This window comes from Oncorhynchus nerka, linkage group LG19 (assembly GCF_034236695.1).
Source record: "Oncorhynchus nerka isolate Pitt River linkage group LG19, Oner_Uvic_2.0, whole genome shotgun sequence".
Taxonomy (NCBI): domain Eukaryota; kingdom Metazoa; phylum Chordata; class Actinopteri; order Salmoniformes; family Salmonidae; genus Oncorhynchus; species Oncorhynchus nerka.
The window spans coordinates 4,547,552-4,563,287 of record NC_088414.1 but is presented as its reverse complement, the minus strand read 5'-3'; the positions used below and the strand labels follow the sequence as shown (position 1 = coordinate 4,563,287).

Sequence of the window (15,736 nt, the reverse complement as noted above, 5' to 3'; positions counted from 1 at the left end):
TGTAGTGGCTGTGTAATAGTTGTGTAGTGGTTGTGTAATACTTGTCTTACGGTTGTCTACACTTGTTGTCTTATTATGGTTGTGTAATAGTTGTGTAGTGGCTGTGTAATAGTTGTGTAGTGGCTGTGTAATAGTTGTGTAGTGGCTGTGTAATAGTTGTGTAGTGGTTGTGTAATACTTGTCTTACGGTTGTCTACACTTGTTGTCTTATTATGGTTGTGTAATAGTTGTGTAGTGGCTGTGTAATAGTTGTGTAGTGGCTGTGTAATAGTTGTGTAGTGGTTGTGTAATACTTGTGTAGTGGCTGTGTAATAGTTGTGTAGTGGCTGTGTAATAGTTGTGTAGTGGCTGTGTAATAGTTGTGTAGTGGTTGTGTAATAGTTGTGTAGTGGCTGTGTAATAGTTGTGTAGTGGCTGTGTTGTGTAGTGGCTGTGTAATAGTTGTGTAGTGGCTGTGTAATAGTTGTGTAGTGGCTGTGTAATAGTTGTGTAGTGGCTGTGTAATAGTTGTGTAGTGGCTGTGTAATAGTTGTGTAGTGGCTGTGTAATAGTTGTGTAGTGGCTGTGTAATAGTTGTGTAGTGGCTGTGTAATAGTTGTGTAGTGGTTGTGTAATAGTTGTGTAGTGGCTGTGTAATAGTTGTGTAGTGGCTGTGTAATAGTTGTGTAGTGGTTGTGTAATAGTTGTGTAGTGGCTGTGTAATAGTTGTGTAGTGGCTGTGTAATAGTTGTGTAGTGGCTGTGTAATAGTTGTGTAGTGGCTGTGTAATAGTTGTGTAGTGGCTGTGTAATAGTTGTGTAGTGGCTGTGTAATAGTTGTGTAGTGGCTGTGTAATAGTTGTGTAGTGGTTGTGTAATAGTTGTGTAGTAGCTGTGTAATAGTTGTGTAGTGGCTGTGTAATAGTTGTGTAGTGGCTGTGTAATAGTTGTGTAGTGGCTGTGTAATACTTGTCTTACGGTTGTCGAAGTAGAACCGGTGAAAGTCCATGCCCTCCACTAGGTTCCCCAGGGCCTCCGGCTCGAATGACGTCAGGCATGGGTCACAGATCTTCCTGTTGAAAACAACACAATACAACACATCAGCTCAAAGCAACAGCTCAGGCTCAAGTAATTTCAGTATAGAACCTCTAGATGTAGGGTGATGATGAGGTGCAGAATGGGAGTTGGAATTGTTACAGTGAGGCGCAGGCTAAGAGTAATAGGGCACCATTTTGCCTTAGCTAATCTCTGGGAAAATTACCTCATTACGCACAATAATATAGCAGACATTATTAGGGTGAGGTGCAGTCTGGGAGTTGCAGTTTTGGGGTCAGGTGCAGGCTCAGATGTGTAGTGTTATGGTAAGGTGCAGGCTGCGAGTTGTAGTTTTGGGGTCAGGTGCAGTCTGGGAGTTGTAGTGTACTCACGCGTAGGCCTCAAAGTCTCCATTGTTGACAGCTTCAATCAGCTGTTCAGTGATCTTGATGATTTCCTGTTTTCGCACTGCAGAGGGAACCAATAACATAGTGACCACAGGTACGGGACAGTAAAACGGTTGAGCAAACACATTGTTACACTTTCGAACACACAGCAGAAGCTCACACACATACTGTACATTCACACATACAAAACACAGTCACACTACTCACAAACACACACTGCATTGTGTAACTCAACTACAGAGTGAGGGTTGTTGTCATAGCAGAGTTACTCACCAGACTGTTTGCTATTCATGTTGGCAAATCCTCTCAATCATCTCTCTCTCTCTCTTTATTGCTCTCTCATCATCCCTCTCTCATCCTCTGAGCAGAAGTACCCTCACACACTCTTTCCTAGCATGGTATACACACTCACCCATAATGTACAGTCCTGCCACTCAGGTTTCCACAGAGGTATATGCAGGGCCATGCAGAATGAAGACCTCTCCAATAGAACGACTTGACGAGTCCACTGGGCTACAGTCACTAGAACCTTCCCTGGAAAAGTCTTTCATCCTCAAAGGAGAACTCCTTTCTTTCTTTGACTCTCTTCCTCTCTTTTCTGTGGCTTTCTCTTCTCTTTTATTCTCCTCCTTCTCTCCCTTTCCCCGTATCCCTCCGTCTGTCTTTCTGTTCCCTCGCTCTTCTCCTCTTTCGCTCTGTCCCTTTCTCCTTCCCTCTACCCTCTCTCAATGCCTGTGTGGCACGTTGAGCTCATCATGCTATTCCTGTACATAGATAAGACTTACCAGGGAAGGTCCATCTCCCTCTATCCCTTTATCCCTCCCCCTATCCCTTGCTCTTTCTCTCTTTCAGCAGGCCAGCAGAAGAGATTAATGTATACTTAGCATCTGGACATCCTCAAATGCCCTTCCTTCCCCTCTCTTTTTCCTCCATTCCTTCCTCTCTCCTTCCCCTCTCCTCCCTTTTTACTCTCCCTCTTTTCTGTGTGTGTGTGTGTGTGTGAGACTCACGTTTCACATCCTCGTCCTCAATAGTGGTGTTGCTGTCAGATGAGTCCTGTAGACACAGAGAGACATGTCAATGACACATATCAATGCAGACACACATGCTCGCGCACGCGCACGCACACACACACACACACACACACACACACACACACACACACACACACACACACACACACACGCCTGCTGTCCACCTTAAATATGACACACATCCAGTGTGCTGTCCATACATGCAGTGATCTATACCAGTCTAAACCACCAGATTTTGGTTCCATTTATGTCCACAAGGTGGCGATAGTGGACAATATATCTCCACATAATGTTTTGTGTCAATGTGATTATACAAAGCAGCTGTTCCCAGGTCTGTCTGACTGCGGAATGCAGGATCACCAGACCTAAAAAAACCCCACAAAGACCAGACCTACAACCCACACAACACTCTCCAACCAGGAGTCATAATAGACACGCACGCACTGACACACTCATTCACACACACGTGCGCATGCATGCGCTATAATACGCTAACACACCAGCTTGCCAAGGACAAAGCAAGAGAAGACAAATATGAGGGGACTGAAAGGCGTCGAGAAAAAGAAGGAAGAAGGATGTACCTTGTTCCTATCCACATGGATAACAGTAGTCTGAGGCTCCTATAGAGAGATAGAGAGGGAGGGGGGAACAAACAGAGAGAGAGATATGACACATAAGAGATGAAATAGAGTTGCTCGAGAGCAGAGTTGTAGGAGCGGAGAAAAGAGAGAGAAAGAGATATGGAGGGAGAGAGTGAGAGAAGAAGACTGGTTAAATTTAAGGAAGAGAGAGAGAGATGTTCCCCTGTGAAAGGGTTATCAAAGGCTTAATGGAAGGAAATGGTCATATGAAGAATTCCTCTAAGAAAACTAAATGCCAAAATTAGTCTCGCATAGCCATGCATTCTCACACTAGCAAGAACCCAAATCAAAACCCAAAGCCAACCAGCACCCATATCGTCACTTGAGTGACACACAACAACACCATCACCCACAAATAGACCAAATGTCACAGGGCAATGACTGGTGACTGCGCTTCAACCAGTTAGTCATGGTAGCTACTCGATGATGGCACCTGAAAGCCATTACAACCTGTGTGTGTGTGAATATGTACACATAGTCACACACAAAAACACACATGCAAATAATCACATGCACACAGAACCAATACTGACAGGTAGGCGATGAGGGGTTAAGACAGGCAAAGACAAAGACAGAGACAGAAAGAGAGACAGATGCAGAGACAAAGACAGAGACAGAAAGAGAGACAGATGCAGAGACAAAGACAGAGACAGAAAGAGAGACAGGTACAGAGACAAAGACAGAGACAGAAAGAGAGACAGATGCAGAGACAAAGACAGAGACAGAAAGAGAGACAGAAAGAGAGACAGATGCAGAGACAAAGACAGAGACAGAAAGAGAGACAGAAAGAGAGACAGATGCAGAGACAAAGACAGAGACAGAAAGAGAGACAGAAAGAGAGACAGGTGCAGAGACAAAGACAGAGACAGAAAGAGAGACAGATGCAGAGACAAAGACAGAGACAAAAAAGAGAGACAGATGCAGAGACAAAGACAGAGACAGAAAGAAAGACAGAAAGAGAGACAGATGCAAAGACAAAGACAGAGACAGAAAGAGAGACAGGTGCAGAGACAAAGACAGAGACAGAAAGAGAGACAGATGCAGAGACAAAGACAGAGACAGAAAGAGAGACAGATGCAGAGACAAAGACAGAGACAGAAAGAGAGACAGATGCAAAGACAAAGACAGAGACAGAAAGAGAGACAGATGCAGAGACAAAGACAAAGACAGAAAGAGAGACAGATGCAGAGACAAAGACAGAGACAGAAAGAGAGACAGATGCAGAGACAAAGACAAAGACAGAGACAGAAAGAGAGACAGATGCAGAGACAAAGACAAAGACAGAGACAGAAAGAGAGACAGATGCAGAGACAAAGACAGAGACAGAAAGAGAGACAGATGCAGAGACAAAGACAGAGACAAAAAAGAGAGACAGATGCAGAGACAAAGACAGAGACAGAAAGAGAGACAGATGCAGAGACAAAGACAGAGACAGAAAGAGAGACAGATGCAAAGACAAAGACAGAGACAGAAAGAGAGACAGGTGCAGAGACAAAGACAGAAAGAGAGACAGATGCAGAGACAAAGACAGAGACAGAAAGAGAGACAGATGCAGAGACAAAGACAGAGACAGAAAGAGAGACAGATGCAGAGACAAAGACAGAGACAGAAAGAGAGACAGAAAGAGAGACAGATGCAGAGACAAAGACAGAGAGGGAGACGGAGGGAGACAGAGGGAGACGGAGGGAGACGGAGGGAGACAGAGGGAGACGGAGGGAGACGGAGGGAGACGGAGGGAGACAGAGGGAGACAGAGGGAGACGGAGGGAGACGGAGGGAGACGGAGGGAGACGGAGGGAGACAGAGGGAGACAGAGTGATATATAAAGAAGGAGTGTACCAGTGCAGCAGAGGGGGTTCCCTTGGGGCTGGTGACTGTGCTGTTTCTCGTGCTGTTAGGCTGCAGCAGTGGACCAAAAAAAATGGGTTAAATTATGGCACAACAGACAAGGAAAGTGAGAGATGTGGGTGTAAAGATGTGGGTGAGGTTAGATAAAAGGCATATGTGCCAGAGGCTGGTCTAGTGGTTAAGCTGCCACCCCCGGACCACCCTCTGATAGGTTGGCTGCACACCCACTGACTCACCGTATTGACCCTGCCCAGTATATCAGTCCAGTGCAATTGAATGAGTCCATTTCCTCAGACCTCAGCCATATTAGCCTCAGCGGGGTCATAAACAACCGGATGTTAGTGTGCAGCCAGCCTATCAGCCAGCCTATCAGAGGGCATGGTTAGTGTCTGTGGGCGGGCGGGTGTACAAGTGATTGAGGCTATCGAAGGGTGTGGTTAGTGTCTGTGGGCTGGGTTAGAAGTGATTGAGGCTATCGAAGGGTGTGGTTAGTGTCTGTGGGCGGGCGGGATTACAAGTGATTGAGGCTATCGAAGGGTGTGGTTAGTGTGTGTGGGCTGGGTTAGAAGTGATTGAGCCGAGATAGATAGACAACCTACAGCTCATATAACACAAGTCTGATCAACTGGAAGCTCAACAGATCCAATGGAGCTGAATTGGATTAGGTCTCTTCATCTGCGACCCTACACATACCCACCACTCCCCTTCCGCTGTACCACCTACCCAATGAGCATGTGTGAGATGTAGCGAGAAGCCAATTCTGTATAACTGATTGTGTTTGGGAGAATGAATACATCAATCATATCAAAGCATATCAGAAGTTTTAGTGGAACCTGGAACTTGGTATATTTGACCAAGACCAACAACATAAACCAGAACACAGACACTTTAGAGAAAACACACACACACACAATAACTGATTGTGTTTGGGAGAATGGCCCCTTTAGAGAAAACACACACACACACACACACACACACACACACACACAATAACTGATTGTGTTTGGGAGAATGGCCCCTCATACCAAGTTGGATAATAACTCATGTCAAACCCGTAGCAACATAGCATATCTGTCTGTCTCTCTTACAACACTCTCAGGTGGACTGTCTGAATGAGCAATCAGCAAACCTGTAGCAATGCAACATATCTGTCTGTCTCTCTCACACACTCTCAGGTGGACTGTCTCAAACACACACACATGCACACTCAAACACACACACATGCACACTCAAACACACACACATGCACACTCAAACACACACACACATGCACACTCAAACACACACACATGCACACTCAAACACACACACACACACATGCACACTCAAACACCCCCAAAAAAAAAAGTCTACACACCCCTTGCAGAGTTGTCACATTTTTCTGCCTTAAAATGAAATCTAACAATTTATTACATTTTGCATTGTTCCCTATTGATCTACACAAGCACTATAGAACTATAGAAAACTATAGAACATTTTCAAAAAATTAAACCTAAGATGTCTGGATTGCATATGTCTTCACACCCTAGAGTTAACACGTGGTGGACGCACCTTTTTGCAGCAATTACAGCTGTACATCATTTTGAATGAGATTCTACCAACTCTTAGGGCAGCATACAGTATATCCATTGTTTTTGGCAACATTGCTCAAGCTCAATTGGGTTGGGAGTCATTGATGGACAACAATATTCAAACCTTGTCTCTGATTTTCAAGGAGATTTAAGCCAGCACTTACACTGGACCCCTCAGGAACACTCTTGGAAAGCCATTTTAGTGAGTCTTTTGCATAAAAAAGTGATTATGGGCCCACTGGAAAATACAATTCTACCCCAGGATTAGGTGTTCAAAAGACCTGGGTGTTGCGCCTTTAATATTTATTTGGATCCTGACCAACACTCCAGCACCTATGAGTTTGGAAGAACACTATGGGATGGAGAGGGAGGAGGTTTTCAGACAGCCTGGAATTCCAGCTTGTTGGGATGGAGAGGGAGGAGGTTTTCAGACAGCCTGGAATTCCAGCTTGTTGGGATGGAGTGGGAGGAGGTTTTCAGACTGCCTGGTGACATCATGGTTTTTTGACTGCACAGGACCTTTAATTTAGAAACATTTCTATACTTTTTCTTCCTCTTGGAAAATGTGGAGCTGGTTGTGTAGAACATTAAATGTTACACTTTTTGAATGACATTTTAAGGCAGCACAACGTGACAACTGTGCAAGGGGTTATTTACTTCCACTAGGCTCTGTAGCTCTAGTGTAGTTTGCAGAGTGCTGCTGTGATGTCGGTGAGAGAGGAACAGAGAGTAAGAGAGGGAAGAAGGGAGTGCAGATGGTTGTACAGAGAAAGATTACACGACGACAGATTAATCATGAGAGAAATAATCTGAGATTAGCACCCGGCCACCCAGAGAGAGAGAGAGAGAGGGGGTAGAGAAAGAGGTAAAGATGGAGGGAGATGGAGGGAGAAAGATGGAGATTAGAGGTTGAGGATGGGTTATACACCTGACAGCTCTGGCCTCAGATCAAAGGTCACAGGTGAAATATGTGGCTGGGATACCGTTTAGTGTGTGTAATCTGTGTGTATCCTGTGTGTATTTCTTTTCTCTCCATCTCCCCCACTCACAGGTGGCAATCATCATTCCCCAATCAGTCGCTAATCAGAAGACACCTGCTCCTTTTCTCCTACCCAATCACAGTTCCTTTCCCTTGGTTTAAAAACCCTGTCAGTTGTTTTCTCTGGAGCAATCTCTCTGTAAATGCCATATGTTTGTAGAGCTCTTGTGTGGTTTAGGATACATGTCACTTTGTCCCCAACTGTGAGTATTGTTTTTGGTTATGGTGTTTGAGTGTTTGTTTGATGGTGGGAAAAGGGGGTAACCAGACAGTTCGCCCATGGGCATATACTACCCGTAGATAAACTTTGTGAAATACACTAGTTAGAACTGGGCGGACCACCCACTGTATTTTTGGTTAGTTAGTTAGCTGTGGTTGAAATAGGCGAGTCTAGCTTAGGGGTGTTTTTGGATGCTTATTGTTTCTTTCCTTGGGTCCAGCCCATTACCGTGTTGACTAATAAACCCTGAGTTTGACGGTGGATGTAAGTTGTCGTGGTTATTGTCATGGTTATTTGTTCTCACTGTTACGTTTTCACTATTATAATTTGCGTGCGTTATGTTACGGATCTCGTTAACCCCCCCCCCCTAGACTGTCGGGCCAAAGGGATTCGTAACAGCCAGCAGAATCTGTCCTTAAGGCTGACGAGACTCCATCGACTAATCACCCATCTAAAACTCTATTCTATAGAACAGCTTATGTTCACACAATTTCTATTTGGCGTAAAATTGAAAAACAACTTAACTGGGAATCAAAATGGCATGCCCATACTCCAATATTTCACAATAATGCCTTGCGATCTGGAGGGTGGCCTTTTGCATCCCCCCCCCCCAATGGATAACATGGACAATAATAGTTTGAGAACATTCCAAAATTTGAAAGATACATACACATTACGAGGCAAATCCTTTTTTCTATTTACAATTTAAGTCCGCTATGCTGGCCTATGGAGTCTCTATGGAAACCCAACTACCAAACCATCCAATTATGGGATTTATAAGTCATCTGGGCCCGAGAAAGGACTAATTTCTATAATCTATACAAACTTCTGAGCAAGCCATTAAAAAGCTATGGTCCACAGATTTAAATGAATCTGAACCATGCTCAAGGCCAGGCACCACAGGCTAATAGGGATTTTCTCCCTTTACTCATCAGACACTTTACCAGTTGAAAGTATACATAAATATTATTGTATTATATACATTTTATACATTTCTAAATGATATGCAAATGAGGCAAACTGTCCTTTAAATATGCGCTAATTTGCATTTTACAATCTGTTTTTCAACACATTGCTTCAAGGCAGCACGTTTTTGTTTTGTTTTGTTTTTATTGTGATAAACTCAATGATCAGACGTCTACAGATCATTTTATTAAAATATTGTCATCTCATGGATTTAAAAACTATTCACATGTATGACGGATGCAAATATATATATATATATATATATATACGTAAAATCAAAATGACAAGATATTAAAAAAAGCTTCTGTAAAATTCTGACTGAGATCCAAGTGTAGAATAATGGTAACGTCCTTTGAAGACTGAGAAATGAATTGTCTCACCGGGAACATGACATTTGGATCCAATGGAGATGAAGATAGGCTCAATGCAATTAAAATGCCCTTTCCATTAAATATGACAATTTGTCAAATTAATTCAACTCTTATTCATATCACTACTAAACTGACATACACATCAAATATACCTTTTACAAATACATTAGCATGTTTAATACATTTGTTTCAAGCAATAAAGCATATGCTTTGAATACTGGTCTGTTGGGCAAATATGTAGTTTTGGGCAAATACACACACACACACACATCACTTTGCTCAATTTGTCACATACAAGGATGGTTGAAAATGTGCAGAAGATTAATCAGCTATGTAAGGCCCTCTGAGTTGTTGCTGGTGACGCTTTACTTTCTTGACTGGGTCATGGGACCTGCGCCTACGCTTGGCACACTCCATTGAAGCAGCATCAGCTCTCACAACTCCTCTCTGATTTCTCCAGTGTCACCAAAGTGCTGTCAAGCCACAATCTGTTCATCACATTTGTTATAGCAGTGGCTCCCTCATTGAACGTGGCTACTGCCATACTGGCTGCTCCGTCAATGTGGCTTTTGCCGAAGACTGTTTTGGGGCATCGCGACCATATTACAGAGTTCAGACATTCTGGGTTCCTCCATGCTACTTTATTTTGAGGATGTTATCATTTGACATCGTATGATTCGTGTCTCGTTACCAGACTGTCGGGCCAAAGGGATTCGTAACAGCCAGCAGAATCTGTCCTTAAGGCTGACGAGACTCCATCGACTGTAATTTTTCACCCATCAAACTCTACTGAGAATCTGGGAATCAAAATGGCATGCCCATACTCTCATATTTCACAATAATGCGCCTTGCCATCTGGAGGGTGGCCTTTTGCATCTGCATTCCCCCCCCCCCCCCAATGGTCCAAATGTGTAATCCGTACTCTTGCGGATATCATGGACATCATTTGACATCCTATGATATACACATACTTTTCATTGGCTCGCTGATACCAGCACCAATGTACACAACTATCCTGTAGGTGGAAGTGAATCCTCTCATGTGCCAAGGATACATGAATGTCTATGATGGCATCCTCATCCTCCTTCAGTGAACTCTTATGTCTGGGTCTATATCTGTGCATGCTCATCTAATTATCTTTGCAGCAATCTCCATCGACTGTAGCCCTCTCTGAATCTCTGCAACTAAAGTGCAGAAAGTTGACATTACAGACATGACTAAATATCAGCATGTTACCCTATGTAAATATTAGCATGTTACCCTATGTAAATATTAGCATGTTACCCTATGTAAATATTAGCATGTTACCCTATGTAAATATTAGCATGTTACCCTATGTAAATATCAGCATGTTACCCTATGTAAATATTAGCATATCAACATGTATTTACTTTATGTAAAGCTAATTTCTCACTAATCACATTGGGCTACAGGCCTATGACACTGGAGGCCTAAGTGACAGTCTCGTTGTATAGTTGTGTTTTCCTATCACTCTGTTTTGTTCATTTGAATACATTTGCTGGAGCAAGGAATTAAATATTATTTATACACAGCAAGTCACCTGACAATAATGTGCTACTCTCCCTTTTTATTTACCTGTCCCTCTCCTGTCATGTTGTTCGGGGACAATGTGGACCAGGCTGACTTCCAATGTAGCAACTGCTTGCTTGCAGGACTACAGGAGCGAAGTAGCTACTCTTAGCAAGCATGTAGCAAACCTACATAAGCTACTGCGGAACCTACGCCAACCTACTTTTACTTTTCTTCCACCCCAGTACCCGGACGCAGGTCTGGTGGAAGTTTCGCCGCCGTGTCGGCTCTCCAAGGCCAACTGGCCGGTGCTCGGCAGGGTTCCATCCCCGAAGGGGTCTCCCCTTTCCCTGGAGAACGGAGCTGATCTCAACCCAACCAACTAGCCATGGAGGTATGTCACTTGCCGTGGAAGTCGAAGAAGGCGTCCTTTGGCAACGGGGATCTCCATGGAGATGTTGAGCCCGGAACTGACACAGACCAGAAACGTCTTTGCCGCCCTGGATCCAGAGGTTCCGGCGCCTTCGTCCGTGGTGACTTCCCAATCAAGATCGGATCCGGAGGTGCCTACGCCTTCATCCTCGGCTCTGTCTCCCTCTCCGGTGGCTTCTACCTCGGGTTCAGATCCTCTGAGCTCCCAGCCTCACAAGACCGTGAGGCTGCCTGAGAGACCGACACCTTCAACATCACCAGCTGTCATCATAGGCAGCTCTATGGTGAGAAACATCTCGGTCCCCAAGGCAAAAACCCTGTGCTACCCAGGAGCACGAGTACAGGACATAACAAGGCTGCTTCCTACTGTTCTACCACAGGAGCACGAGTACAGGACATAACAAGGCTGCTTCCTACTGTTCTACCACAGGAGCACGAGTACAGGACATAACAAGGCTGCTTCCTACTGTTCTACCACAGGAGCACGAGTACAGGACATAACAAGGCTGTTTCATACTGTTACCCAGGAGCACGAGTACAGGACATAACAAGGCTGCTTCAGACTGTTACCCAGGAGCACGAGTACAGGACATAACAAGGCTGCTTCAGACTGTTACCCAGGAGCACGAGTACAGGACATAACAAGGCTGCTTCAGACTGTTACCCAGGAGCACGAGTACAGGACATAACAAGGCTGTTTCAGACTGTTCTACCCAGGAGCACGAGTACAGGACATCACAAGGCTGCTTCCTACTGTTCTACCACAGGAGCACAAGTACAGGACATAACAAGGCTGCTTCCTGACTGTTACCCAGGAGCACGAGTACAGGACATAACAAGGCTGCTTCCTACTGTTCTACCACAGGAGCACGAGTACAGGACATAACAAGGCTGCTTCCTACTGTTCTACCACAGGAACACGAGTACAGGACATAACAAGGCTGCTTCAGACTGTTACCCAGGAACACGAGTACAGGACATAACAAGGCTGTTTCTGACTGTTCTACCACAGATGCCGGGAGCTGACACTGTAGTAGTCCACGTGGGGTCAAATGACATCAGAAGTGCTAGCCCGGACATTTGAAAATGGATTTTAAAGAACTGATTTTAGAATTTAAAGACTCCAAAAAAACTGCCAATAATTTCAGGTCCAGTACCATCGTTGGGCCATGGGTGTGAAAGATTCAGCAGACTGCTGGCATTCCACATCTGACTACTGGAGCTCTGCTGGAGTCACTTTGATAGATACTCTACAGGAATGACGGAGTCCATCCAAATCATCTTGGCTCCTGGCCTCTGTCCACACATTTCAAGGCTGCGTTGTACAAGATCTTAGGGGCATTGGCACCGACTACATCTGTGTATCCTACAGCTATTGTAAGCAGTAATCATGAGCCTATAAACCAGAGTTACACTGTTAGCACTGAGGCTGTGTGCAATAGTAGGAAGACCACTTTATTGAGCTCACTCTGCACTATCATCTCCAATGTAAATAACATGAGTAAGTCTACCTCTAAGCTTCCCAGAAAGCATTAAAAACAATCAAGCAACCCAGAAAAGTGCTAGAAAATAGCCCATATTAATATATGTAGCCTAAGAAACAAGGTCCATGAAGTCAATAACTTGCTTGTAACAGATGACATTCATATTCTGACTCTCTCTGAAACCCACTTAGATAATACCTTTGATACAATGGTAGCAATACATGGTTATAATATCTACCGGAAAGACAGAAATGCCAACGGAGGCGGTGTTGCCGTCTATATTCAGAACCACATTCCTGTAAAGCTTAGAGATAATCTAATGTTAAATACTGTTGAAGTAATATGGCTACAGGTTCATCTGCCTCCCCTAAAGCCCATTCTGGTGGGAAGCTGCTATAGACCAGTCAGTATCTGGATAATGTTAAATACTGTTGAAGTAATATGGCTACAGGTTCATCTGCCTCACCTAAAGCCCATTCTGGTGGGAAGCTGCTATAGACCACCAAGTGCTAACAGTCAGTATCTGGATAATGTTAAATACTGTTGTAGTAATATGGCTACAGGTTCATCTGCCTCACCTAAAGCCCATTCTGGTGGGAAGCTACTATAGACCACCAAGTGGTAACAGTCAGTATCTGGATAATGTTAAATACTGTTGTAGTAATATGGCTACAGGTTCATCTGCCTCACCTAAAGCCCATTCTGGTGGAAGCTGCTATAGACCACCAAGTGCTAACAGTCAGTATCTGGATAATGTTAAATACTGTTGTAGTAATATGGCTACAGGTTAATCTGCCTCACCTAAAGCCCATTCTGGTGGAAGCTGCTATAGACCACCAAGTGCTAACAGTCAGTACCTGGATAATATGTGTGAAATGTTTGATAATGTCTGTGATATCAACAGAGAAGTATATTTAAATCTGGGTGATTTTTAAACATTGACTGGCTATCATCAAGCTGCCCACTCAAGAAAAATACAAACTGTAACCAACGCCTGCAACCTGGTTCAGGTTATCAGTCAACCTACCAGGGTAGTTACAAACAGCACAGGAATTAAATCATCAACATGTATTGATCACATCTTTACTTATGCTGCAGATATTTGCTTTAAAGCAGTATCCAAATCCATAGGATGTAGTGATCACAATATAATAGCCTTATCAAGGAAAACCAAGTTCCAAAGGCTGGGCCTAATATAGTGTGTAAGAGGTCATGCAATAAGTTTTGTAGTGATTCATATTATGATGATGTAAAGAATATTTGCTGGTCTGTAGTGTGTAATGAGGAGCAACCAGACGCTGCTGGTCTGTAGTGTGTAATGAGGAGCAACCAGACGCTGCTGGTCTGTAGTGTGTAATGAGGAGCAACCAGATGCTGCTGGTCTGTGGTGTGTAATGAGGAGCAACCAGATGCTGCTGGTCTGTAGTGTGTAATGAGGAGCAACCAGATGCTGCTGGTCTGTAGTGTGTAATGAGGAGCAACCAGATGCTGCTGGTCTGTAGTGTGTAATGAGGAGCAACCAGATGCTGCTGGTCTGTGGTGTGTAATGAGGAGCAACCAGACGCTGCTGGTCTGTAGTGTGTAATGAGGAGCAACCAGATGCTGCTGGTCTGTGGTGTGTAATGAGGAGCAACCAGATGCTGCTGGTCTGTGGTGTGTAATGAGGAGCAACCAGACGCTGCTGGTCTGTAGTGTGTAATGAGGAGCAACCAGATGCTGCTGGTCTGTGGTGTGTAATGAGGAGCAACCAGATGTATTTGGAACAAAACACCCACTAAAACCTAAATCTCAACTAAATATTGCAATTAACAATGTGGAAATTGAACAAGTTGATGACTAAACTGCTGGAGTAACACTAGATTGTAAACTGTCATAGTCAAAACATATTGATGCAATAGTAGCTAAGATGGGAAGAAGTCTGTCTATAATAAAACAATTCTCTGCCTTCTTAACACTTTCAACAAGGCAGGTCTTACAGGCCTGATTCAATTGTGTGGTCCAGGGCCACAAAAAAGGACTTTAGAAAATTGCAATTAGCTCAGAACAGGGCAGCACGGCAGAGAGCTAATATTAATAATATGCATGTCAATCTCTCCTGTCTGAAAGTGGAGGAGACATGGATTTCATCACTACTTTTATTTATGAGAGGTATTAACATGTTGAATGCACCGAGCTGTCTAAACTACTGGCACACAGCTCGGACACCCATGCATACCCCACAAGACATGCCACAAAAGGTCTCTTCACATTACCCAAGTCCAGAACAGACTATGGGGGGGCACACAGTACTACATAGAGCCATGACTACATGGAACTCTATTCCACATTGAGTAACTGACGCAAGCAGTAAAATTAGATTTTTAAAAAAGATTAAAAAAACACCACATGGAACAGTGGAGACTGAAGCAAAACAAATATTGGCACAGACAGACACATGCATGCATACAGTTGAAGTCGGAAGTTTACATACACTTGGGTTGGAGTCATTAAAACTTGTTTTTCAACCACTCCACAAATGTCTTGTTAACAAACTATAGTTTTGGCAAGTCGGGTAGGACCTCTACTCTAAATAATTTTTCCAACAATTGTTTACAGACATTATTTCACTATCACAATTCCAGTGGGTCAGAAGTTTACATATACTAAGTTGACTGTGCCATTAAACAGCTTGGAAAATTCCATTAAAATATGTCATGGCTTTAGAGGCTTCTGATAGGCTAATTGACATAATTTGAGTCAATTGGAGGTGTACCTGTGGATATATTTCAAGGCCAACCTTCAAACTCAGTGCCTCTTTGCTTGACATCATGGAAAAAATGAAAAGAAATCAGCCAAGACCTCAGAAAAAAATTGTAGACCTCCACAAGTCTGGTTCATCATTGAGAGTAATCAACAAATGCCTGAAGGTACCACGTTCATCTGTACAAACAATAGGACGCTAGTATAAACGCCATGGGACCACACAGCCGTCATACTGCTCAGGAAGGAGATGCGTTCTGTCTCCTAGAGATGAACGTACTTTGGTGCGAAAAGTGCAAATCAATCGCAGAACAGCCAAGGTCCTTGTGAAGATGCTGGAGGAAACAGGTACAAAAGTATCTATAGCCACAGTAAAACGAGTCCTATATCAACATAACCTGAAAGGCCACTCAGCAAGGAAGAAGCCACGGCTCAAAAACCA

The 15,736-nt window shown here is 43.8% G+C and overlaps 1 protein-coding gene across 13 annotated transcripts in view; it reads right to left on the bottom strand.

Annotated features, from left to right (window-relative positions):
• Nucleotides 1-15,736, bottom strand: part of LOC115147134 (calcium/calmodulin-dependent protein kinase type II subunit beta) — a 70,880-nt gene that overhangs the window by 3,451 nt on the left and 51,693 nt on the right. For 4 of the 13 annotated variants that reach the window (XM_065004639.1, XM_065004645.1, XM_065004640.1 and 1 more), the window contains 5 exons: nucleotides 4,934-4,993; nucleotides 3,036-3,074; nucleotides 2,431-2,476; nucleotides 1,406-1,481; nucleotides 957-1,051 (listed from right to left, as the gene is read on the bottom strand). In XM_065004639.1, coding sequence (XP_064860711.1) covers nucleotides 957-1,051; nucleotides 1,406-1,481; nucleotides 2,431-2,476; nucleotides 3,036-3,074; nucleotides 4,934-4,993 — 316 coding nt within the window. The remainder of the gene's footprint in view (nucleotides 1-956; nucleotides 1,052-1,405; nucleotides 1,482-2,430; nucleotides 2,477-3,035; nucleotides 3,075-4,933; nucleotides 4,994-15,736) is intronic. The other 9 variants (XM_065004643.1, XM_065004644.1, XM_065004648.1 and 6 more) reach the window with 3 other exon arrangements.